Source organism: Pseudophryne corroboree, chromosome 8, assembly GCF_028390025.1.
Source record: "Pseudophryne corroboree isolate aPseCor3 chromosome 8, aPseCor3.hap2, whole genome shotgun sequence".
Taxonomy (NCBI): domain Eukaryota; kingdom Metazoa; phylum Chordata; class Amphibia; order Anura; family Myobatrachidae; genus Pseudophryne; species Pseudophryne corroboree.
The window spans coordinates 201,494,636-201,514,731 of NC_086451.1; the positions used below are offsets into that span (position 1 = coordinate 201,494,636).

The following is a 20,096-nucleotide window of genomic DNA, read 5'->3' on the forward strand; positions in this document are numbered from 1 at the left end:
CTTCATGCAGCCATTTTCCCCAGGGTCTAGTGGTTAGTTCTGTCTGAAATCCTGGGTTATGTAATGATTTGGAGAGGATATGTGAGCTGGAAGACCAATGAGAAGCTTAATCATGGACATTGCATCTCCTGATTGGATCTCCAGCTCCCACACCTGTTCTGCAGTGAATTTACAGCATTGTAGTAGGAGTTGCAGTTTAATCTGTATCTAAAATGAAGTAACATATGGTGCAATTATTACAAGGTAATTAACATGTCTTACCTTCAGTTTTTCATAACGATCACTCAGTGAAGCCACCTGATGCTCTCTGTGCCTACCAACTAATTTGCATAAGGCACAAATAAGCTGATCATCGGCTGCACAGTACATGTTAATTTTCTCATTTTCGTGCTCTAGACAAACAAGTCCACGGAAATGTGCATCTGGTACAGGTTCCACCAAACGATGGCTGGTGAAAGGTTTCTTGTTTGGGTGTGTTGCACGTAGACAACGGTCACAATAAGATACCTCACAAGTGATACATGTCTTCACAGCATCTCTTGGTGGCTCCACCTCACAGAATTGGCATGGAATCCTTTCTGCTGCCATGACTGGCACAGTTTTGTAGATCTTATCTCTGTGGTTGTCACTGGGAGAGCTCGGAACACTGAAAGAGGCTTTCTGAAAACGATCAATAATATTCTGTAGAGTAACGTTACGTTTCAACCCTTCCAAGCCACTGTGATTGAGTGAAATGACATATCTACAGGTTGGACACTGAAAAGCTGTGACAGGTTCCACTATTTCACTGGAAGAATTTCCAGAAGCCAGTACACGGTTTGCACAGGTGAAACACAGGCTATGAGCACACGGAAGGAGAAGTGGATCCTCAAATAACTCCAGACAAATTGGACAGGTTAGTTCTGACTCCAGTGTTTCCATCTTTAGTTAAACCATTCAGATTTAGGATATCTTGCAGTACATTCTTTTACCTAAAGGAAAACCCAATACACAATTTAAGGCATTTGGCTTAAAAGGGAGAGTATAGAGAACAAAATACTTTGGGGTGCAAACAAAAAGAGACCTTTCTTGCGCTTAAAACAAATGTCAGCCCCTCGTCCCACACACAAAACCTTCACTGTGGTTTCACTTTACGAATATGCACCAAGAGAAAAAGTGAGGCGAATGAGGCGCCACTTGTCACTTCTAGAGACACATAAATAAATGCTTACACAAATAAAATTCCCAACAGTGGGAAAAACAACAGGTGGATTAGAGTTGACCTTCCATGAAGATGGATACTACAAAGATGGTAAAAGAACATAAAACATAGTGTATTCCAATTTAATTAATTGATAAAGCTTTATTGCTTCTTGGTCTCACTCACATGATGTAAGAGTTTAATTTGCATGTAGAAATCAGTGCATTAAGATGGTTCAACTTCATAAATATGCACCCAGCTTTTTCAAGTGCTAATTGGAGTTTAAGCTAGGTGCATATTTATGAAGTTGAACCATCTTGATGCACTGATTTCTACATGCAAATTAAACACTTACAGGAGGCCATATCTCCAGAACTATATAAATACAATTACTTTACAAAGAAGGGCACTTAAATGGTGCATGGCCTACATCACAAAACTTAACAAGAAATACTAAAACATCTTTAACAGGTATAATTTGGAGCAGGGAAGGGAAAGGGGGGACATGATAGAAACTTTCAATTATATATAGAGGTTACAACAATGTATAGGAGGGAGACATTCTTCAAAGGAAGAGAAGTATTAGAACACAAGTACGTACACTGAAACTGGAGGGAGGGAGGTTGAGAGGAAATCTGAGAAAAAAATGACTTCACAGAAAGGGTATTGGATAAGTGGAATAGCCTACCATCAGAGGTGGTAGAGGCTGAGGCATAAAAATATCCTTACAAAGGCCTAGACCTATGGAACAGATAGGGTTGAAGTTGCCAAAAGGAAAAAATAAAAAGGGGCAGACTAGATGGGCCAAGAGGTTCTTATCTGCCATCAAATTCTATGTTTCTATGACTTGTGTTTGACTCAGAATTCGACCCTAAACATTTATTACAGTTTACTCCATTTTAAATAAGTTTTAAGTAAAACATAAAGGTATATACAGATGTGTCCTCTCTCATTGTTGCTGCAATCACAGTAAACATCCTTTCTAGTCGCACCTAGTCGTGAGTGCATTTAATAACGTTGCGTGTCTTTTTGGTAATTTTCTCAGAAAATGTGTCTTATTCGCATCGCCATGCAAATATGGTGCACAAGCAGACTCTGTTGACTAAAATGATATGCTGCATGCCTATGTTCTGTGTGAGATTGTGGCTGTATCTGTTTGTGCTTCTTACTGACATGATGAATAAGATGCATTTTCGTCAGAAAAAGATGTCCAACGTTAGCAGAGCTGTCCGTGAAATGCCGGCTCACTTACATCAGGCATCTTGTGGTGCATGGCATATTGAGGTTAGGTGTATGAGGACACATCTATTGCCATATATCAGGGTTGTGCGATGAGGTAAATGGCTCAAGAGGCATTGGCTAGCACCATAGCCAGATTTACACAATATATGAGCCACTGCTGAATATAAAGTGACGTTTGATCGGAGATGTGTGGAAAAGATAGGCAGGTGCGGCACTGCTTCACCTGTCAGACTTTTTACGCCAGAGTTTTGACTATAAAAATGAGTAGAATAATACAAAGAAGATATTTCTAACATATTCTTTCTATTCTTCATATACTTTATATAGTCAAAACTCTGGCGTATACGTTAGTATGACAGGAAAGGCTGAGCCTCACCTCACCGCATGTCACTGCCATATATTCAGTACTGCTACTTTGCTAATATTGCATTGAGGTGCACATACTGTACTACAAAAACCATAACAAAATGTCAGACATTTGCTTTCATTGTTTTACTAGACAGTTCCATGCAATAGTGATGTTATTAAATGGCCAAAGAAGTTTAATTGCCCACACTTTTTCCAAGGGCAAGTGACATCAACATAGCGTCATCATGATCCCACCCACTTCATGGAAGTAGAGGACTTGATTTGGGAGTTTTATCTGTTCTCCCAGGAGAAATCCCCCAAAATCGAATCATGCATACAGAGCACCCTATTTCATATCTGTTCATTTGTGTTTATGAATGAGAACTGCCATACTACATGCATATAGAAAGTAAAATATAACTTAATATAGAACAATGTCTTTCAGTCAATTTCCTAGGTACTGAAGGTAGAGGACCCTGGGTCACAGTGCAAAATGTCAGCAGAATATCCACTACCTACCCTAGGTTGGTCTTTACTTGTATCCTGATTCAGCTGCCCAAATAGCATAGTAGCTGTCGGTCTCCCGGCATCTGTCTCCTGACTGCCGAGATCCCGACCACCGGGATCTCGTACTGGTCCCAACAGGGATGTGACAGTTAATAGTTTTAGGGCAAGTCATTATCATAGGCTTGCCCAACTACAGGAATTCAGCAGTTCTCCACTCTGTCTCTAGATTAAAGCTCGCAACAGTGTTCTATGTGCAAAGTGCACTAGCACAACTCTCTCCTAAATAACCTCAGACACAGGCAGCTCTAATCAGTTGCAAATGTAACCTTTACCTATCAGAGCTACGTTATACTAGTCTATTTGGGCATCTGACCTCACTGCTTATCTGTATCTAGCTGTTACCCTGAACCAAAACAATGATACTGACTTTGGACAACGTCCTTATTCCAGGTACCTTACATTTATGGTAATATCTGAACCATTTCTGTGCCTCCAGCCAAGGTTGGACCGGCTCACAAGGGTACATGGGAAACCCTTGGTGGGCCCCACTCTCTGGGGACCCCCTCCTCCTCTAAACTACAATTTCTGAGCCTAACCGGAGGTGGAAAGCTTTTGAGGAACGCTAATACCTGTTCCAAGGTGAGTTAGCATCCACAGGGCTTCTACACTGGTTAATGGTGGAACAGAGTGACAATACGGGTCGGATGAATCCCTAAAAGATACCTTTATGTGAATGCAGATCACTTATAAATGGTGAGTCTGAGGATTGATTTCATTTGAACACTTTGTTTTTCTCTTATTTTCTGGGAGGAACACTTACTCCATCAGCAAAACCCAGGAAGATTAGTACATCTTAAACTTAGACAGCGCCGGGTGGATCGCTCATTGGGGGTCATTCCAAGTTGTTCGCTCGGTAAATTTCTTCGCATCGCAGCGATTTTCCGCTTAGTGCGCATGCGCAATGTTCGCACTGCGACTGCGCCAAGTAAATTTGCTATGCAGTTAGGATTTTTACTCACGGTTTTTTCTTCGTTCTGCTGATCGTAATGTGATTGACAGGAAGTGGGTGTTTCTGGGCGGAAACTGGCCGTTTTATGGGTGTGTGCGAAAAAACGCTACAGTTTCTGGGGAAAACGCGGGAGTGGCTGGAGAAACGGAGGAGTGTCTGGGCGAACGCTGGGTGTGTTTATGACGTCAAACCAGGAACGACAAGCACTGAACTGATCGCAGATGCCGAGTAAGTCTGGAGCTACTCAGAAACTGCTAAGAGGTGTGTGGTCGCAATTTTGAGAATCTTTCGTTCGCAATTTTAAGAAGCTAAGATTCACTCCCAGTAGGCGGCGGCTTAGCGTGTGCAATGCTGCTAAAAGCAGCTTGCGAGCGAACAACTCGGAATGAGGGCCATTGTGTGTAATTGTGTATTGAATAGAGTGGTGCTCCAGACCAAAGGGTGCAGTGTTGCCAAGAGTGATAATATAGAATAGGCTCCAGACTGAGGACTTGAATTATACATTATACATGTTACCTTATACTGCATACGACTGTGGTGTATTTTCTACAGTGCACAGCTGTTATTAATCTGGTACATTGCATGCGCTATCAGTAGTTATATATTTATCAAGGGGCCCAGACCATGCACTCTCTAATGGTTAGCCAAATCCTTGTGGTGACTGGCTACACCTCCTGTGGAGATTGACCACACCCCTACACATAGGTCCCTACTACTACTCCACCCCGGTGGGCTCTTCATTGACCAGTCTGACACTGCTTACAGCCCGAGCAGGGTGAGAAATGACTTGCAATTAGAGACTAGTGTTACACACACTACAGTCAGCTACATTAGTTGTTCTTCATTTAGAGATGGCCATAAAATACAACACATCCAAATGAACACGCACATATGATTACATGGGTTGGATATGTGTGACCAACGCTGGGATCCCAGCTGTGAGATGGCCGGCGGGGGTGAGTGCAATGAAGCCCCTTGCGGGATCGCTGTGCTTGCCACAGGTTCTATTCCCACTCTGTGGGTGTCGTAGACACCCACAGAGTGGGAATAGTCCCTGTTGGTTGGCATATCAACTGACAGGATTTTAAGCAGACGGGATGTAGTGGTCGGTATTGTGACCAGTGGGGTATTGTGACCAGTGGTCTCCTGACCGCCAGTCACATAACTACATCCCGATTACATGAAGAATGTTTAAATTGAAACTAGATATACTTTAAGTGTATCATGCTGCAGTAACATAATAGGATTTTAATACCTACCGGTAAATCCTTTTCTCTTAGTCCGTAGAGGATGCTGGGGACGCTTCAAGAACCATGGGGTATAGACGGGATCCGCAGGAGACATGGGTACTTTAAGACTTTGAAAGGGGTGCGAACTGGCTCCTCCCTCTATGCCCCTCCTCCAGACTCCAGTTATAGGAACTGTGCCCAGGGAGACGGACATTTCGAGGAAAGGATTTATTGTTAACTATGGTGAGATACATACCAGCTCACACCTCAAGCACGCCGTACAACATGGCATTTAACAGAAACCCAGTCAACGGAATGAACCATGTCAGCAACAGGCTGACTACAACATAACACAACCTGTGTGTAAACATAACTAATAACTGCAGATAGAGTCCGCACTGGGACAGGCGCCCAGCATCCTCTACGGACTAAGAGAAAATGATTTACCGGTAGGTATTAAAATCCTATTTTCTCATACGTCCTAGATCCTCTAGGACGTATGAGAAAATAGGATTTTAATACCTACCGGTAAATCCTTTTCTCTTAGTCCGTAGAGGATGCTGGGGACACTTCAAGAACCAAGGGGTTTATACCAAAGCTCTAGAATGGGCGGGAGAGTGTGCAGCACCGACTGACCAAACATGAGGTCCTCATCAGACAAGGTATCAAACTTGTAAAATTTCGCAAAAGTGTTTGAACCCGACCAAGTAGCTGCTCGGCAGAGTTGTAATGCCGAGACTCCCCGGGCAGCCGCCCAGGATGAGCTCACTTTCCTGGTAGAGTGGGCCTTCACTGATTTTGGTAACGGCAATCCAGCCGTAGAATGAGCATGCTGAATCATATTGCAGATCCAGCGCGCAATTGTCTGCTTTGAAGCAGGCGTTCCAATCTTGTTGGCAGCATACAGGATAAATAGAGCTTCCGTTTTCCTAAGTGGAGCCGTTCTGACGACATAAATCTTCAAAGCCCTGACCACATTGAGAGATTTTGACTCCTGGAAGGCGTCAGTAGCCACTGGTACCACAATAGGCTGGTTCATGTGGAACGATGAAACCACCTTCGGCAGAAATTGTTGATGAGTCCTCAACTCCGCTCTATCCTCATGGAAAATTAAATAAGGACTCTTGTGAGACAAAGCCGCTAACTCAGACACCCGCCTTGCGGATGCCAAGGCCAATAGCATGACCACTTTCCAAGTGAGAAATTTCAATTCAACCTTCTGTAAAGGTTCAAACCAATGTGATTGAAGAAAATGCAACACCACGTTAAGATCCCATGGTGCCACTGGGGGCACAAATGGAGGTTGGATGTGCAAAACTCCTTTCACGAAAGTCTGAACTTCTGGAAAGGAGGCCAATGGTTTCTGAAAGAAAACCGATAAGGCCGAAATTTGTACTTTAATCGAGCCTAATTTTAGACCCGCATCCACATCTGCTTGCAGGAAATGGAGAAAACGCCCTTGCTGAAATTCTTCCGTAGGAGCCTTCTTGGATTCACACCAAGACACATATTTTCTACAAATACGGTGATAATGTTTAGACGTTACTACTTTTCTAGCCCAAAGAAGTGTGGGAATAACTTCACTGGGAATACCCTTTCGGGCTAGGATCCGGCGTTCAACCGCCAAGCCGTCAAACGTAGCCGCGGTAAGTTGTGGTATACGCACGGCCCCTGCTGTAACAGATCATCTCGTAGAGGAAGAGGCCACGGATCTCTTATGAGTAATTCCTGAAGATCTGGATACCAAGTCCTCCTTGGCCAGTCCGGAGCAATGAGGATCACCTGAACGTTTGTTCTTCTTATGATCTTTAACACCTTTGGAATGAGTGGCAGCGGAGGAAACACGTACACCGACTGAAACACCCATGGTGTAACCAGCGCGTCCACCGCTATTGCTTGAGGGTCCCTCGACCTGGAACAATATCTCTGAAGTTTCTTGTTGAGGCGAGACACCATCATGTCTATTTGAGGAATTCCCCAAAGACTTGTCACTTCTGTGAAAACCTCTTGATGAAGACCCCACTCTCCTGGATGGAGATCGTGTCTGCTGAGGAAGTCTGCTTCCCAGTTGTCCACTCCTGGAATAAAGATAGCTGACAGAGCGCTTGTATGTCTTTCCGCCCAGCTGAGAATTTTTTTGTGGCCTCTGCCATTGCCGCCCTGCTCTTGGTTCTGCCATAACGGTTTATGTGCGCTACTGCTGTTATACTGTCCGATTGTATTAGGACGGGCCGGTTGCGAAGAAGACGTTCCGCTTGAAGGAGGCCATTGTAAATGGCCCTTAACTCCAGTACATTTATGTGTAGACAAACCTCCTGGCTTGACCATTTTCCCTGGAATTTTTCCCCCTGTGTGACTGCTCCCCAGCCTCGGAGACTCGCATCAGTGGTTACTAGGATCCAGTCCTGGATCGCGAACCTGCGTCCCCCTAGGAGGTGAAAGCTGTGCAGCCACCACAGGAGTGAGATTCTGGTCTTGGAGGATAGGATTATTTTCCGGTGTATGTGCAGATGAGATCCAGACCCCTTGTCCAACAGGTCCCACTGAAACACCCTGGCATGGAATCTGCCAAACTGAATGGCCTCGTAGGCCGCCACCATCTTCCCCAGCAGCCGAGTGCATTGATGAATTGATACTCTCGCTGGTTTCAGAATTTATTTGACCAAACTCTGACTTTCCAGAGCCTTCTCTTCTGGAAGAAAAATTCTCTGTAATTCCGTGTCCAGAATCATTCCCAAAAACAACAGCCGCTTTGTCGGATTCAACTGTGACTTCGGCAGGTTTAGGAGCCAACCATGTTGTTGCAGAACTGTCAGGGAGAGCGCAAATGTCCTGCTCCAGCTTGTTTTTGGATCTCGCCTTTATCAGGAGATCGTCCAGGTAAGGAATAATTGTGACTCCTTGCTTGCGAAGGAGAACCATAATTTCCGCCATTACCTTGGTGAAAATCCTCGGAGCCGTGGATAGACCAAACGGTAGCGTCTGAAATTGGTAATGACAATCCTGAGTAGCAAACTGCAGGTAAGCCTGATGCGGAGGATATATGGGGATGTGTAAGTAGGCATCCTTTATGTCGACCGACACCATGAAATCCCCGGAGATCACTGCTCGGAGAGATTCCATCTTGAATTTGAATTTTCTTAGGTAAAGATTGAGGAATTATAGGTTCAGAATTGGTCTGACCGAGCCGTCCGGGACCGGGACCACAAACAGGCTTGAATAAAAGCCTTCTGCCTGTTGTGCTGGGGGAACCCTGACAATAACTTGATTCCGACACAATTTTTTTATTGCATCGCATACTACCTCCCTCGGAAGAAAAGCTGGTAAGGCTGATTTGAAAAAACGTTGAGGGGGCACGTCTTGAAACTCCAGTTTGTATCCCTGGGACACTATTTCCAGAATCCACAGGTCTAGGGCCGAACGAGCCCAGAAATTACTGAAAAGTTTGAGACGTGCCCCCACCAGTGCGGACTCCCGCAGAGGAGCCCCAGCGTCATGCGGTGGATTTGGCAGAAGCCGGGGAGGACTTCTGCTCCTGAGAACCTGCCACGGCCGGAGATCTTTTACCTTTTCCTCTTCCTCTATTAGCAAGGAAGGAATAACCTCGGCCTTTTTTGTATTTATTTGGCCGAAAGGACTGCATCTGCAAGTGGTGAGCTTTCTTTTGTTGTGGAGGAACATAAGGCAAAAATGACGACTTACCCGCGGTAGCCGTAGATACCAACTCAGCGAGACCTTCACCAAACAATACACCACCTTTATACGGTAGAGACTCCATAGCTTTCTTAGAGTCAGCATCAGCATTCCATTGATGAATCCACAATGCTCTTCTAGCTGAGACTGCCATGGCATTTGCACTTGATCCCAAGAGGCCAATATCTCTCGCCGCTTCCTTTAAGTAGGCTGCAGCGTCCCTGATATAACCTAGCGTTAAAAGGATGGCCTCCCTATCCAGGGTATCTATATCAGATGACAAGTTATCTGCCCACTTTTCTATAGCACTACTCACGCAGATGCAATAGCTGGTCTGAGTAGTATACCTATGGTGACGTAAATGGATTTTAGCGTATTTTCCTGTCTATGATCCGCAGGATCCTTAAGGGCTGCCGTGTCAGGAGATGGTAAGGCCACCTTTTTAGACAACCGTGACAGCGCCTTGTCTACAATGGGAGGTGACTCCCACTTCTCTCTATCCCCAGAGGGGAACGGATACGCCATTTGAATCCTTTTGGGAATAAGAAACTTTCTGTCAGGATTTTCCCACATTTTTTCAAAAAGGGCATTCAGTTCATGAGAGGGAGTAAACGTTACCTCTGGTTTCTTTCCCTTAAACATACAGACCCTAGTATCAGGAACCGCAGGGTCCTCGGTGATATGCAACACGTCTTTTATTGCCACAATCATGTACTGAATGCTTTTTGCCAATTTTTGGTCTAATCTGGTATCACTATAGTCGACACTGTAGTCAGTGTCCGTGTCGGTATCTGTGTCTGTTAACTGTGCAAACGAACGTTTATGTGACCCCGAGGGGGTCTGTACCTGTGATAACACATCCTCCACCGATTTCTTCCATACCTGGTTCTGAGATTCAGATTTATCTAGTCTTTTATTAATAAGAGCCACATTAGCATTCAAAGCATTCAACACATTTACCCAGTCAGGAGTCGGCGGTGCCGACAGGGTCACTCCCACAGCCGTTTCTGCCCCCAACACAGTCTCCTCCTGGGAAGAGCACTCCGCCTCAGACATGCCGACACACCTGTACCGACACCCACAGATACACTGGGCCAAAAGGGGGACAGACCCACAGTAAAGCCTGTCAGAGAAACACAGAGGGAGTTTGCCAGCTCACAACCCAGCACCTGTCCCGGTTCTGAAACTTTATATATATATTGCCTCAGACCCTGCAGCGCTTTACAATCACTTATTTTTGCACCAAATTTGCTGTGCCCCCGCCACCCCCCCCCCCCCCCCCATTTTGCACCCTGTTACTTGTGATAGCAGTGGTGAGGAAGGACCAGCGTCTCTGCAGCTCCTGGAAAGCAAATGGCGCTGATGAGAGCTGTGAGGGCTAAGCCCCGCCCCCTACATGGCGCGCTTCAGCCCGCTCTTTTACAAACAGATAATGCCGGCGGGGGTATGAATTTAGCGCCAAGGCACTTCAATATCACTCTGCCAACCTTTAAAGGGGTGCTTTAATGCTGCCCAGGGCGCCCCCCTCCCGTGCCCTGCACCCTGCAGTGCCGCTGTGTATGGGAGCATGGCGCGCAGCGCGATCGCTGTGCGGTACCTCAGAAAGCCGTCACTGAAGTCTTCTATCTTCTTCTACTCACCTGTCTTCTGACTTCTGGCTCTGCAAGGGGGGCGACGGCAGGCTCTGGGAGTGAACCCCTAGGCTTACCTAGTGTTCCAAACCCTCAGGAGCTAATGGTGTCCTGTAGCCAATAAGCAGAGCCTTTAACTCCCTAGAAGTAGGTCTGACTTCTCTCCCCAAAGTCCCACGATGGAGGGAGACCGTTGCCAGCAGACTCCCTGAAAATAAAAAACCTAACAAAGTCTTTTCCGAGAAACTCAGTAGAGCTCCTCAGTTGTGCATCCAGTCTGCCTGGGCACAGATTCTAAACTGGAGTCTGGAGGAGGGGCATAGAGGGAGGATCCAGTTCACACCCCTTTCAAAGTCTTTAAGTGCCCATGTCTCCTGCGGATCCCGTCTATACCCCATGGTTCTTGAAGCGTCCCCAGCATTCTCTAGGACATATAAGAAAAATACTTTTAATATTAGTTAGTACACCTAACTAGTGAACTTTTTTATAAGGGTACCATATAAAAAGTTATGTTTTAAACTTTTCAGTCATCATTTACTAATAAAAGTGCTCCAGTAACAAGTTTTGTCTTTTTGCCCCATGCATGCTACTATGGTTCTGTACTTACAAAACTCTGGGAGCATCACAAACCCAGTGCCATCTTACATTTATTTCTCTGACAGGGCTCTGTGTTGCCTCAAATTTCATTTTCACTTTTGTCTTCAGATTACATAACTATTTACAATGACAGCCTGCTTAAATTTAACCTAAGACCCAGAGCCCTAATGCACTACAGACATATTCAAGAAGCCGCAGAGTTTACCTGATCATCGCAGCTCCTGTTAGCCAGTGGGAGTCGGGGGGCAAGCTTCTAGAAGATGATAGAGAGATGTATCTCATGCTTCGGCAGCTGGCAGGTCAGTGATAAACACAGTGGCAGATGCTGATCCCTAGGTAAGGCAAGCCAGCACATATATTACATACATGTATGAATATATGCGCTAATCAGCTCCCCCTGCAATGTGTGGTCGGAGCTGTAGCCCAGGGGCAGCAACCGCCACTGGTCTGCGCCATTTTCTGGGTGTGCCAAAGCCAGTGGCAGTTTCATTGGCCCTCACAGCATGGTTTTGCCAGACTTCCTGAGAAACCTGAGGGTTACCCAGAGGTCCAGTGCAGCAACCGCTGGTCGCGATGTTGATCTGATGCTGCGTATTCAGACCCAGTCAGCATATCAGAGAAGCCAACTGTGGGTGTCTTTTTATACAAGACACCTCCTGCGGCTTTTGCATTTTTTCGCACAGCTGCTATGTACAAAGACACAGTGCCAGCGACATTTGCGCCCATCTCTGAATCAGGGCTTGTGACAGCTTTGGTAAAGACATATGTTTCTAAATAATTTATCTGTAAATTTATATGTATCCTTGTTCATATTTTGCATATAAGTTATGTTGAATGATTGAGCAAGCTCCCTGCATTTTATGGCTCTCCACTAAATGAATGCAAGAGATTTTTCTTTTTACAGTTGTCTAGCCTCTTAATATTTTGTGTGTCCTAATTCAGCAATCAGCACTATTCTTGGTCTTGTGTCTATTGGTGCTGACAATAGGACTGTTTAACAATTAGAGTCCTTTGTGAATTTTTAAGCTCATTCATGGTTTATAAATAAGTTAAAAACACCCACTAAATCAACAGGAAATGTGAACTTGATTGAAACTTGTGTCTTGGTAAAAATAAGCATCAATACACAAGAAGAGGAAATGTATATAAATAGACAGCATCTAATCACCTTTCAACAAAAGAACAAAACCGAAATGTACAGAGCAGAAGGAATAATAGGAAATAGAAGTAGAAGGAAGTAGTCAAAAACCTTAAAGGAAAAAGACAGAAATCCTGAAGGTCAACTGATACCCCTTTCAGACTGAAATGTCTGAAAGTCCCAGCAATTACCCGGCATTTCAGTGCCGGTAGTTTTGCCGAGACCTGCCTGAGCCCCCCCCCCCCTCCCCTCTCACACAGACATGCAAATTACCAGGTCGACAATTTCGATCTGGTAATTTGCAGATCAACACGGGTATTTTGTCTGTGTGAAAGGGTCAACCCCAGTCATAATTCCCGTGTCTCCGAAGTCCCGGGAATTACAACACGGGTTGACCCTTTCATGACAATTTTCTTGCCAAAAGGTCCAGGAGAAAACGTCACCAATTGTCATTAATTGGGAGTAGCACAATAGGATGCAAAAATGTTAAACTGACATAATTGGAGGACCTCATAAACTTTTTTAAAATAATAAAGCATTTTGAGAACTTGGTAGCATCATAATTATCCTGACAAATGCCTATATCAAGGTAGATTAAAAAAATAAGATTTTACTTACCGGTAAATCTATTTCTCGTAGTCCGTAGTGGATGCTGGGGACTCCGTAAGGACCATGGGGAATAGACTGGCTCCGCAGGAGACATGGGCACTTTAAGAAAGAATTTAGATTCTGGTGTGCTCTGGCTCCTCCCTCTATGTCCCTCCTCCAGACCTCAGTTAGAGAAACTGTGCCCGGAAGAGCTGACAGTACCAGGAAAGGATTTTGGTAATCCAGGGCAAGATTCATACCAGCCACACCAATCACACCGTATAACTTGTGATAAACTTACCCAGTCAACAGTATGAACAACAACAGAGCATCAGTTCAACCCTGATGCAACAATAACATAGCCCTTATTGCAGCAATAACTATATACAAGTATTGCAGAAGAAGTCCGCACTTGGGACGGGCGTCCAGGATCCACTACGGACTACGAGAAATAGATTTACCGGTAAGTAAAATCTTATTTTCTCTAACATCCTAGTGGATGCTGGGGACTCCGTAAGGACCATGGGGATTATACCAAAGCTCCCAAACGGGTGGAAGAGTGCGGATGACTCTGCAGCACCGAATGAGCAAACACATGGTCCTCCTCAGCCAGGGTATCAAACTTGTAGAACTTTGCAAAGGTGTTTGAACATGACCAAGTAGCCGCTCGGCACAGCTGTAATGCCGAGACCCCTCGGGCAGCCGCCCAAGAAGAGGCCACCTTCCTAGTGGAATGGGCCTTAACTGATTTAGGCAGCGGCAATCCAGCCGCAGAATGAGCCTGCTGAATCGTGTTACAGATCCAGCGAGCAATAGTTTGCTTTGAAGCAGGCGCACCAAGCTTATTGGAAGCATACAGGATAAACAACGAGTCTGTTTTCCTGACTCTAGCCGTTCTGGCTACATAAACCTTCAAAGCCCTGACAACATCAAGCAACTCGGAATCCTCCAAGTCATTAGTAGCCACAGGCACCACAATAGGTTGGTTTATATGAAAAGATGAAACCACTTTTGGCAGGAATTGTGGACGGGTCCGCAACTCTGCTCTATCCGCATGGAAAACCAGATAGGGGCTTTTATGTGACAAAGCCGCTAATTCTGACACACGCCTAGCCGAAGCCAAGGCTAGTAGCATGACCACCTTCCACGTGAGATATTTCAATTCCACCGTTTTGAGTGGTTCAAACCAGTGGGATTTCAGGAAACTCAACACCACGTTAAGATCCCAAGGTGCCACTGGGGGCACAAAAGGGGGCTGAATATGCAGCACTCCCATCACAAACGTCTGAACTTCAGGTAGAGAAGCCAGCTCTTTTTGAAAGAAAATGGATAGGGACGAAATCTGGACCTTAATGGAACCCAATTTTAGGCCCAAAGTCACTCCTGACTGTAGGAAGTGAAGGAAACGGCCCAGCTGGAATTCCTCCGTAGGGGCATTCCTGGCCTCACACCAAGCAACATATTTTCGCCATATACGGTGATAATGTTGAGCTGTCACATCCTTCCTAGCCTTTATCAGCGTAGGAATGACCTCATTCGGAATGCCTTTTTCTGCTAGGATCCGGCGTTCAACCACCATGCCGTCAAACGCAGCCGCTGTAAGTCTTGGAACAGACAGGGCCCTTGTTGCAACAAGTCCTGTCTTAGAGGAAGAGGCCACAGGTCCTCTGTGAGCATTTCTTGCAGATCTGGATACCAAGTCCTTCTTGGCCAATCCGGAACAATGAGTATTGTTCTCACTCCTCTTTTTCTTATGATTCTCAACACCTTGGGTATGAGAGGAAGAGGAGGAAATACATAGACCGATTGTAACACCCACGGTGTCACCAGGGCATCTACAGCTATCGCCTGAGGGTCTCTTGACCTGGCGCAATACCTCTGTAGTTTCTTGTTGAGGCGGGATGCCATCATGTCCACCTGTGGCAGTTCCCACCGACTTGCAATCTGTGCGAAGACTTCTTGATGAAGTCCCCACTCCCCCGGGTGGAGGTCGTGCCTGCTGAGGAAGTCTGCTTCCCAGTTGTCTATCCCCGGGATGAACACTGCTGACAGTGTGCTTACGTGATTCTCTGCCCAGCAAAGAATTCTGGTGGCTTCCGCCATTGCCACCCTGCTCCTTGTGCCGCCCTGTCGGTTTACATGAGCCACAGCGGTGATGTTGTCTGACTGAATCAGAACCGGTTGACCGCGAAGCAGGGTCTCTGCTTGACGTAGGGCGTTGTAAATGGCCCTTAGTTCCAGGATGTTGATGTGAAGGCAAGTCTCCTGACTTGACCACAGACCTTGGAAATTTCTTCCCTGTGTGACTGCTCCCCACCCTCGGAGGCTTGCATCTGTGGTCACCAGGACCCAGTCCTGAATGCCAAATCTGCGGCCCTCGAGAAGGTGAGCACTCTGCAGCCACCACAGGAGAGACACCCTGGCCCAGGGGGATAGGGTGATTAACCGATGCATCTGAAGATGTGATCCGGACCATTTGTCCAGTAAGTCCCATTGAAAGGTCCTCGCATGGAACCTGCCAAAGGGAATGGCTTCGTATATTGCCACCATCTTTCCCAGGACTCGAGTGCAGTGATGCACTGACACCTGTTTTGGTTTTAATAGGTCCCTGACCAATGTCATGAGTTCCTGAACTTTCTCTATCGGGAGATAAACCCTCTTCTGGTCTGTGTCCAGAATCATGCCCAGGAAAGGCAGACGAGTCGTAAGGACCAACTGCGACTTTGGAATATTTAGAATCCAGCCGTGTTGCCGTAACACTTCCAGAGAACGTGCTACGCTGATCAGCAACTGCTCTCTTGACCTCGCTTTTATGAGGAGATCGTCCAAGTATGGGATAATTGTGACCCCTTGCTTCCGCAGGAGTACCATCATTTCCACCAGTACCTTGGTAAATATTCTCGGAGCCGTGGAGAGACCACACGGCAACGTCTGAAATTGGTAATGACAATCCTGTACCACAAATCTGAGGTACGCCTGATGAGTTGGATAAATGGGGACATGAAGGTATGCATTCTTTATGTCCAGAGACACCATAAAATCCCCCCTTCCAGGCTTGCAATGACCGCTCTCAGCGATTCCATCTTGAACCGGTACCTTTTCAGGTACATGTTCAGGGATTTTAAATTCAATATGGGTCTGACCGAACCGTCCGGTTTCGGTACTACAAACATGGTCGAATAATAACCCTTTCCTTGTTGAAGGAGGGGAACCTTGACCACCACCTGTTGAAGATACAATTTTTGAATTGCAGTTAACACTATTTCCCTCTCTAAGGGGGAAGCTGGCAGGGCCGATTTGAGGTATCGGTGAGGGGGCATCACCTCGAATTCCAGCTTGTATCCTTGAGACACAATATCTATTGCCCAGGGATCCAACTGGGAGTGAACCCACTTGTGGCTGAAATTTCGGAGACGCGCCCCCACCGGGCCTAGCTCCGCCTGTGGAGCCCCAGCGTCATGCGGTGGATTTAGTGGAAGCTGGGGAAGACTTCTGTTCCTGGGAACTAGCTGTGTTGTGCAGCTTCTTTCCTCTGACCCTGCCCCTGGCAAGAAAGGACGCACCTCTGACTTTCTTGTTTTTCTGTGATCGAAAGGACTGCATTTGGTAATACGGTGCTTTCTTAGGCTGTGAGGAAACATATGGCAAAAAATTTGACTTTCCAGCCGTAGCTGTGGAGACCAGGTCCGAGAGACCCTCCCCAAACAATTCCTCACCCTTGTAAGGTAAAACCTCCATGTGCCTTTTTGAGTCAGCATCACCTGTCCATTGTCGAGTCCACAGGACCCTTCTGGCAGAAATCGACATAGCATTTATTCTAGAACCTAGTAGGCTAATGTCTCTTTGAGCATCTCTCATATAAAGGACAGCATCTTTAATATGCCCCAGGGTCATTAATATAGTATCCTTGTCTAAGGTATCAAGTTCCTCAGATAAGGTATCCGTCCATGCTGCTACAGCACTACACACCCAGGCCGACGCGATTGCCGGCTTCAGTAAGGTACCTGAATGTGTATAAATGGACTTCAGGGTACCCTCCTGTTTTCTATCCGCAGCATCCTTGAGGGTAGCCGTATCCTGTGATGGCAGGGCCACCTTCTTGGATAAGTGTGTCAAAGCTTTGTCCACCCTAGGGGAGGATTCCCAGCGTAACCTGTCCGTTGGCGGGAAAGGATACGCCATAAGAATCCTTTTGGAAATCTGCAGTTTTTATCTGGAGATTCCCAAGCCTTTTCACATAACTCATTGAGCTCGTGTGAGGGGGGAAAAGTTACCTGCGGCTACTTTTCCCCATACATATGAACCCTCCTGTCAGGGACTGGGGTTTCCTCTGTGATGTGCAACACATCCTTAATAGCTATAATCATATAACGGATGGATCTAGCCAATCTTGGCTGTAACTTTGCATCATCGTAATCGACACTGGAGTCAGAATCCATGTCGGTATCCGTGTCAATAATTTGGGATAGTGGGCGCTTCTGAGACCCTGTCGGCCTCTGCGACATAGGATTAGGCATGGGCTGGGACCCTGACTGTCCTGAGGCTTCAGCTTTTTCCAACCTTTTATGTAATGAATTAACATTATCATTTAAAACCTTCCACATATCCATCCAATCAGGTGTCGGTGCCGTCGGCAGAGACACCACATTCATTTGCTCTCGCTCTGCTTCCACAAAGCCTTCCTCATCAGACATGTCGACACAAGCGTACCGACACACCACACACACAGGGAATGCCCTTTTTGAAGACAGTTCCCCCACAAGGCCCTTTGGTGAGACAGAGAGAGAGTATGCCAGCACACACCCCAGCGCTATAAACCCAGGAATAACACAGTAACTTAATGTTAACCCAGTAGCTGCTGTATATTGTGTTTTTAGCGCCTAATTATGTGCCCCCCCTCTCTTTTTACCCTTTTCTACCGTGAATTGCAGGAGAGAGCATGGGGAGCTTCTTCTCAGCGGAGAAGATTAACTTGGTGAAAATCCTCGGTGCCGTGGAAAGCCCAAACGTTAACATCTGAAACTGGTAATGACAATCCTGTACAGCGAATCTCAGGTACGCCTGATGAGGATATATGGGAACATGAAGGAATGCATCCTTTATGTCTAGTGACACCATAAAATCCCCCCCTTCCAGGCTGGACATCACTGCCCGGAGAGATTCCATCTTAAATTTGAACCTCCTCAAATATAGGTTTAGGGATTTTAGATTCAGAATTGGTCTGACCGAGCCATCCGGCTTCGGGACCACCAATAGGGTTGAATAAAACCCTTTCCCCTGTTGCACCAGGGGAACCTTGATAATCACTTGCTGTTGACACAGCTTTAGTATGGCAGCCGAAACTATTTCCCTTTCTGGGGAAGAAGTTGGCAAGGCCGATTTGAAAAATCGGTTTGGAGGCACATCTTCGAACTCCAGTTTGTAGCCTTGGGATACAAATTCGACCACCCAAGGATCCAAATCCGACTGAACCCAGACTTGGCTGAAGAGTCGAAGATGTGCCCCTACCGGTGCGGACTCCCATAGCGGAGCCCCAGCGACATGCGGTGGATTTGGTAGAGGCCGGGGAGGATTTTAGTTCCTGTGAACTAGCCGTAGCCGGTGTTCTTTTCCCTCTACCTCTTCCTCTGGCGGGGAAAGAAGAGCCACGCCCCCTTCTGAACTTATGCGACCGAAAGGACTGCATCTGGTAATGAGGTGTTTTCTTTTGCTGTGGGGGAACGTAAGGCAAAAAAGAAGACTTACCCGCGGTAGCTGTGGAAACCAGGTCCGCGAGGCCATCCCCAAATAAAAGTTCACCTTTGTAAGGTAAAGCCTCCATATGCCTCTTTGAGTCAGCATCCCCTGTCCATTGACGGGTCCACGGGGACCTTCTAGCAGAAACTGCCATGGCATTAGCTCTTGAACCCAAAAGCCCAATATCTGTCGCAGCCTCTCTCATATATAACGCTGCGTCCTTGATGTGACCTAAGGTCAACACAATACTATCTTTGTCTAGGGTGTCAATGTCAGATGACAAGCTATCAGCCCAAGCTGCTATTCAGGGACGGTAGTGCTACCTATTTGGACAAGCGCGTTAAGGCCTTGTCCACTGTGGGCGAGGATTCCCACCGTAACCTGTTCTTTGAGGGGAAAGGATACGCCATAATAATTCTCTTGGGAACCTGCAGTCTCGTGTCAGGAGTCTCCCAAGCTTATTCAAAGAAAGTGTTCAGCTCATGAGATGGGGAAAAGTTACATCAGGTTTCTTTTCTTTACACATGCAGACCCTCGTGTCAGGGACAGAGGGGTCCTCTATAATATGCAAAACATCTTTTATTGCAATAATCCTATATTGAATACTTTTGGCGACTCTTGGGTGCCACCTCGCCTCATCATAGTCGAAACTGGAGTCGGAATCCGTGTCGGTATCAGTGTCTGCTATCTGGGTAAAGGGACATTTATGGGACCCTGAGGGGTCCTGTGACACAGTAAAAGCTATGGGTTGATTCCCAGCATTGTCTTTGGACTCCGTTGTACAATCTTTTATGTAATAAAGCCACATTAGCATTCAAAACATTCCACATGTTCACCCAATCAGGTGTCGGCTGTGCCGACTGAGACACCACAACCATCTGCTCTGCTTCCTCCCTAGACGAGCCTTCCACTTCAGACATGTCGACACACACGTACTGACACCCCCACACACACTGAGATAACTGAAATATGGGGACTGACCCACAATAAGGCCCTTTGGAGACACAGAGAGAGAGTATGCCAGCACACACCCAGCGCCACAATATACTGAAACCAAAAGTCCCAGCCTAAACAGCGCTTTATAAATATACAATTTTGCACCAAATAATGTGCCCCCCACCGGGCTCGTTTTTGCCCCCTGTTACTGCGATCAGCAGGGGAGAGTCCGGGAGCAGCTTCTCTGCAGCATGCTGTGGAG

General features: G+C 46.3%; 1 protein-coding gene across 2 annotated transcripts in view; it reads right to left on the minus strand.

Annotated features, from left to right (window-relative positions):
- MID2 (midline 2) overlaps positions 1 to 20,096 on the minus strand; it is a 907,753-nt gene that overhangs the window by 875,869 nt on the left and 11,788 nt on the right. For both annotated transcript variants that reach the window (XM_063937060.1, XM_063937059.1), the window contains exon 2: positions 262 to 971. In XM_063937060.1, coding sequence (XP_063793130.1) covers positions 262 to 921 — 660 coding nt within the window. In that variant the 5' untranslated portion in view covers positions 922 to 971. The remainder of the gene's footprint in view (positions 1 to 261; positions 972 to 20,096) is intronic.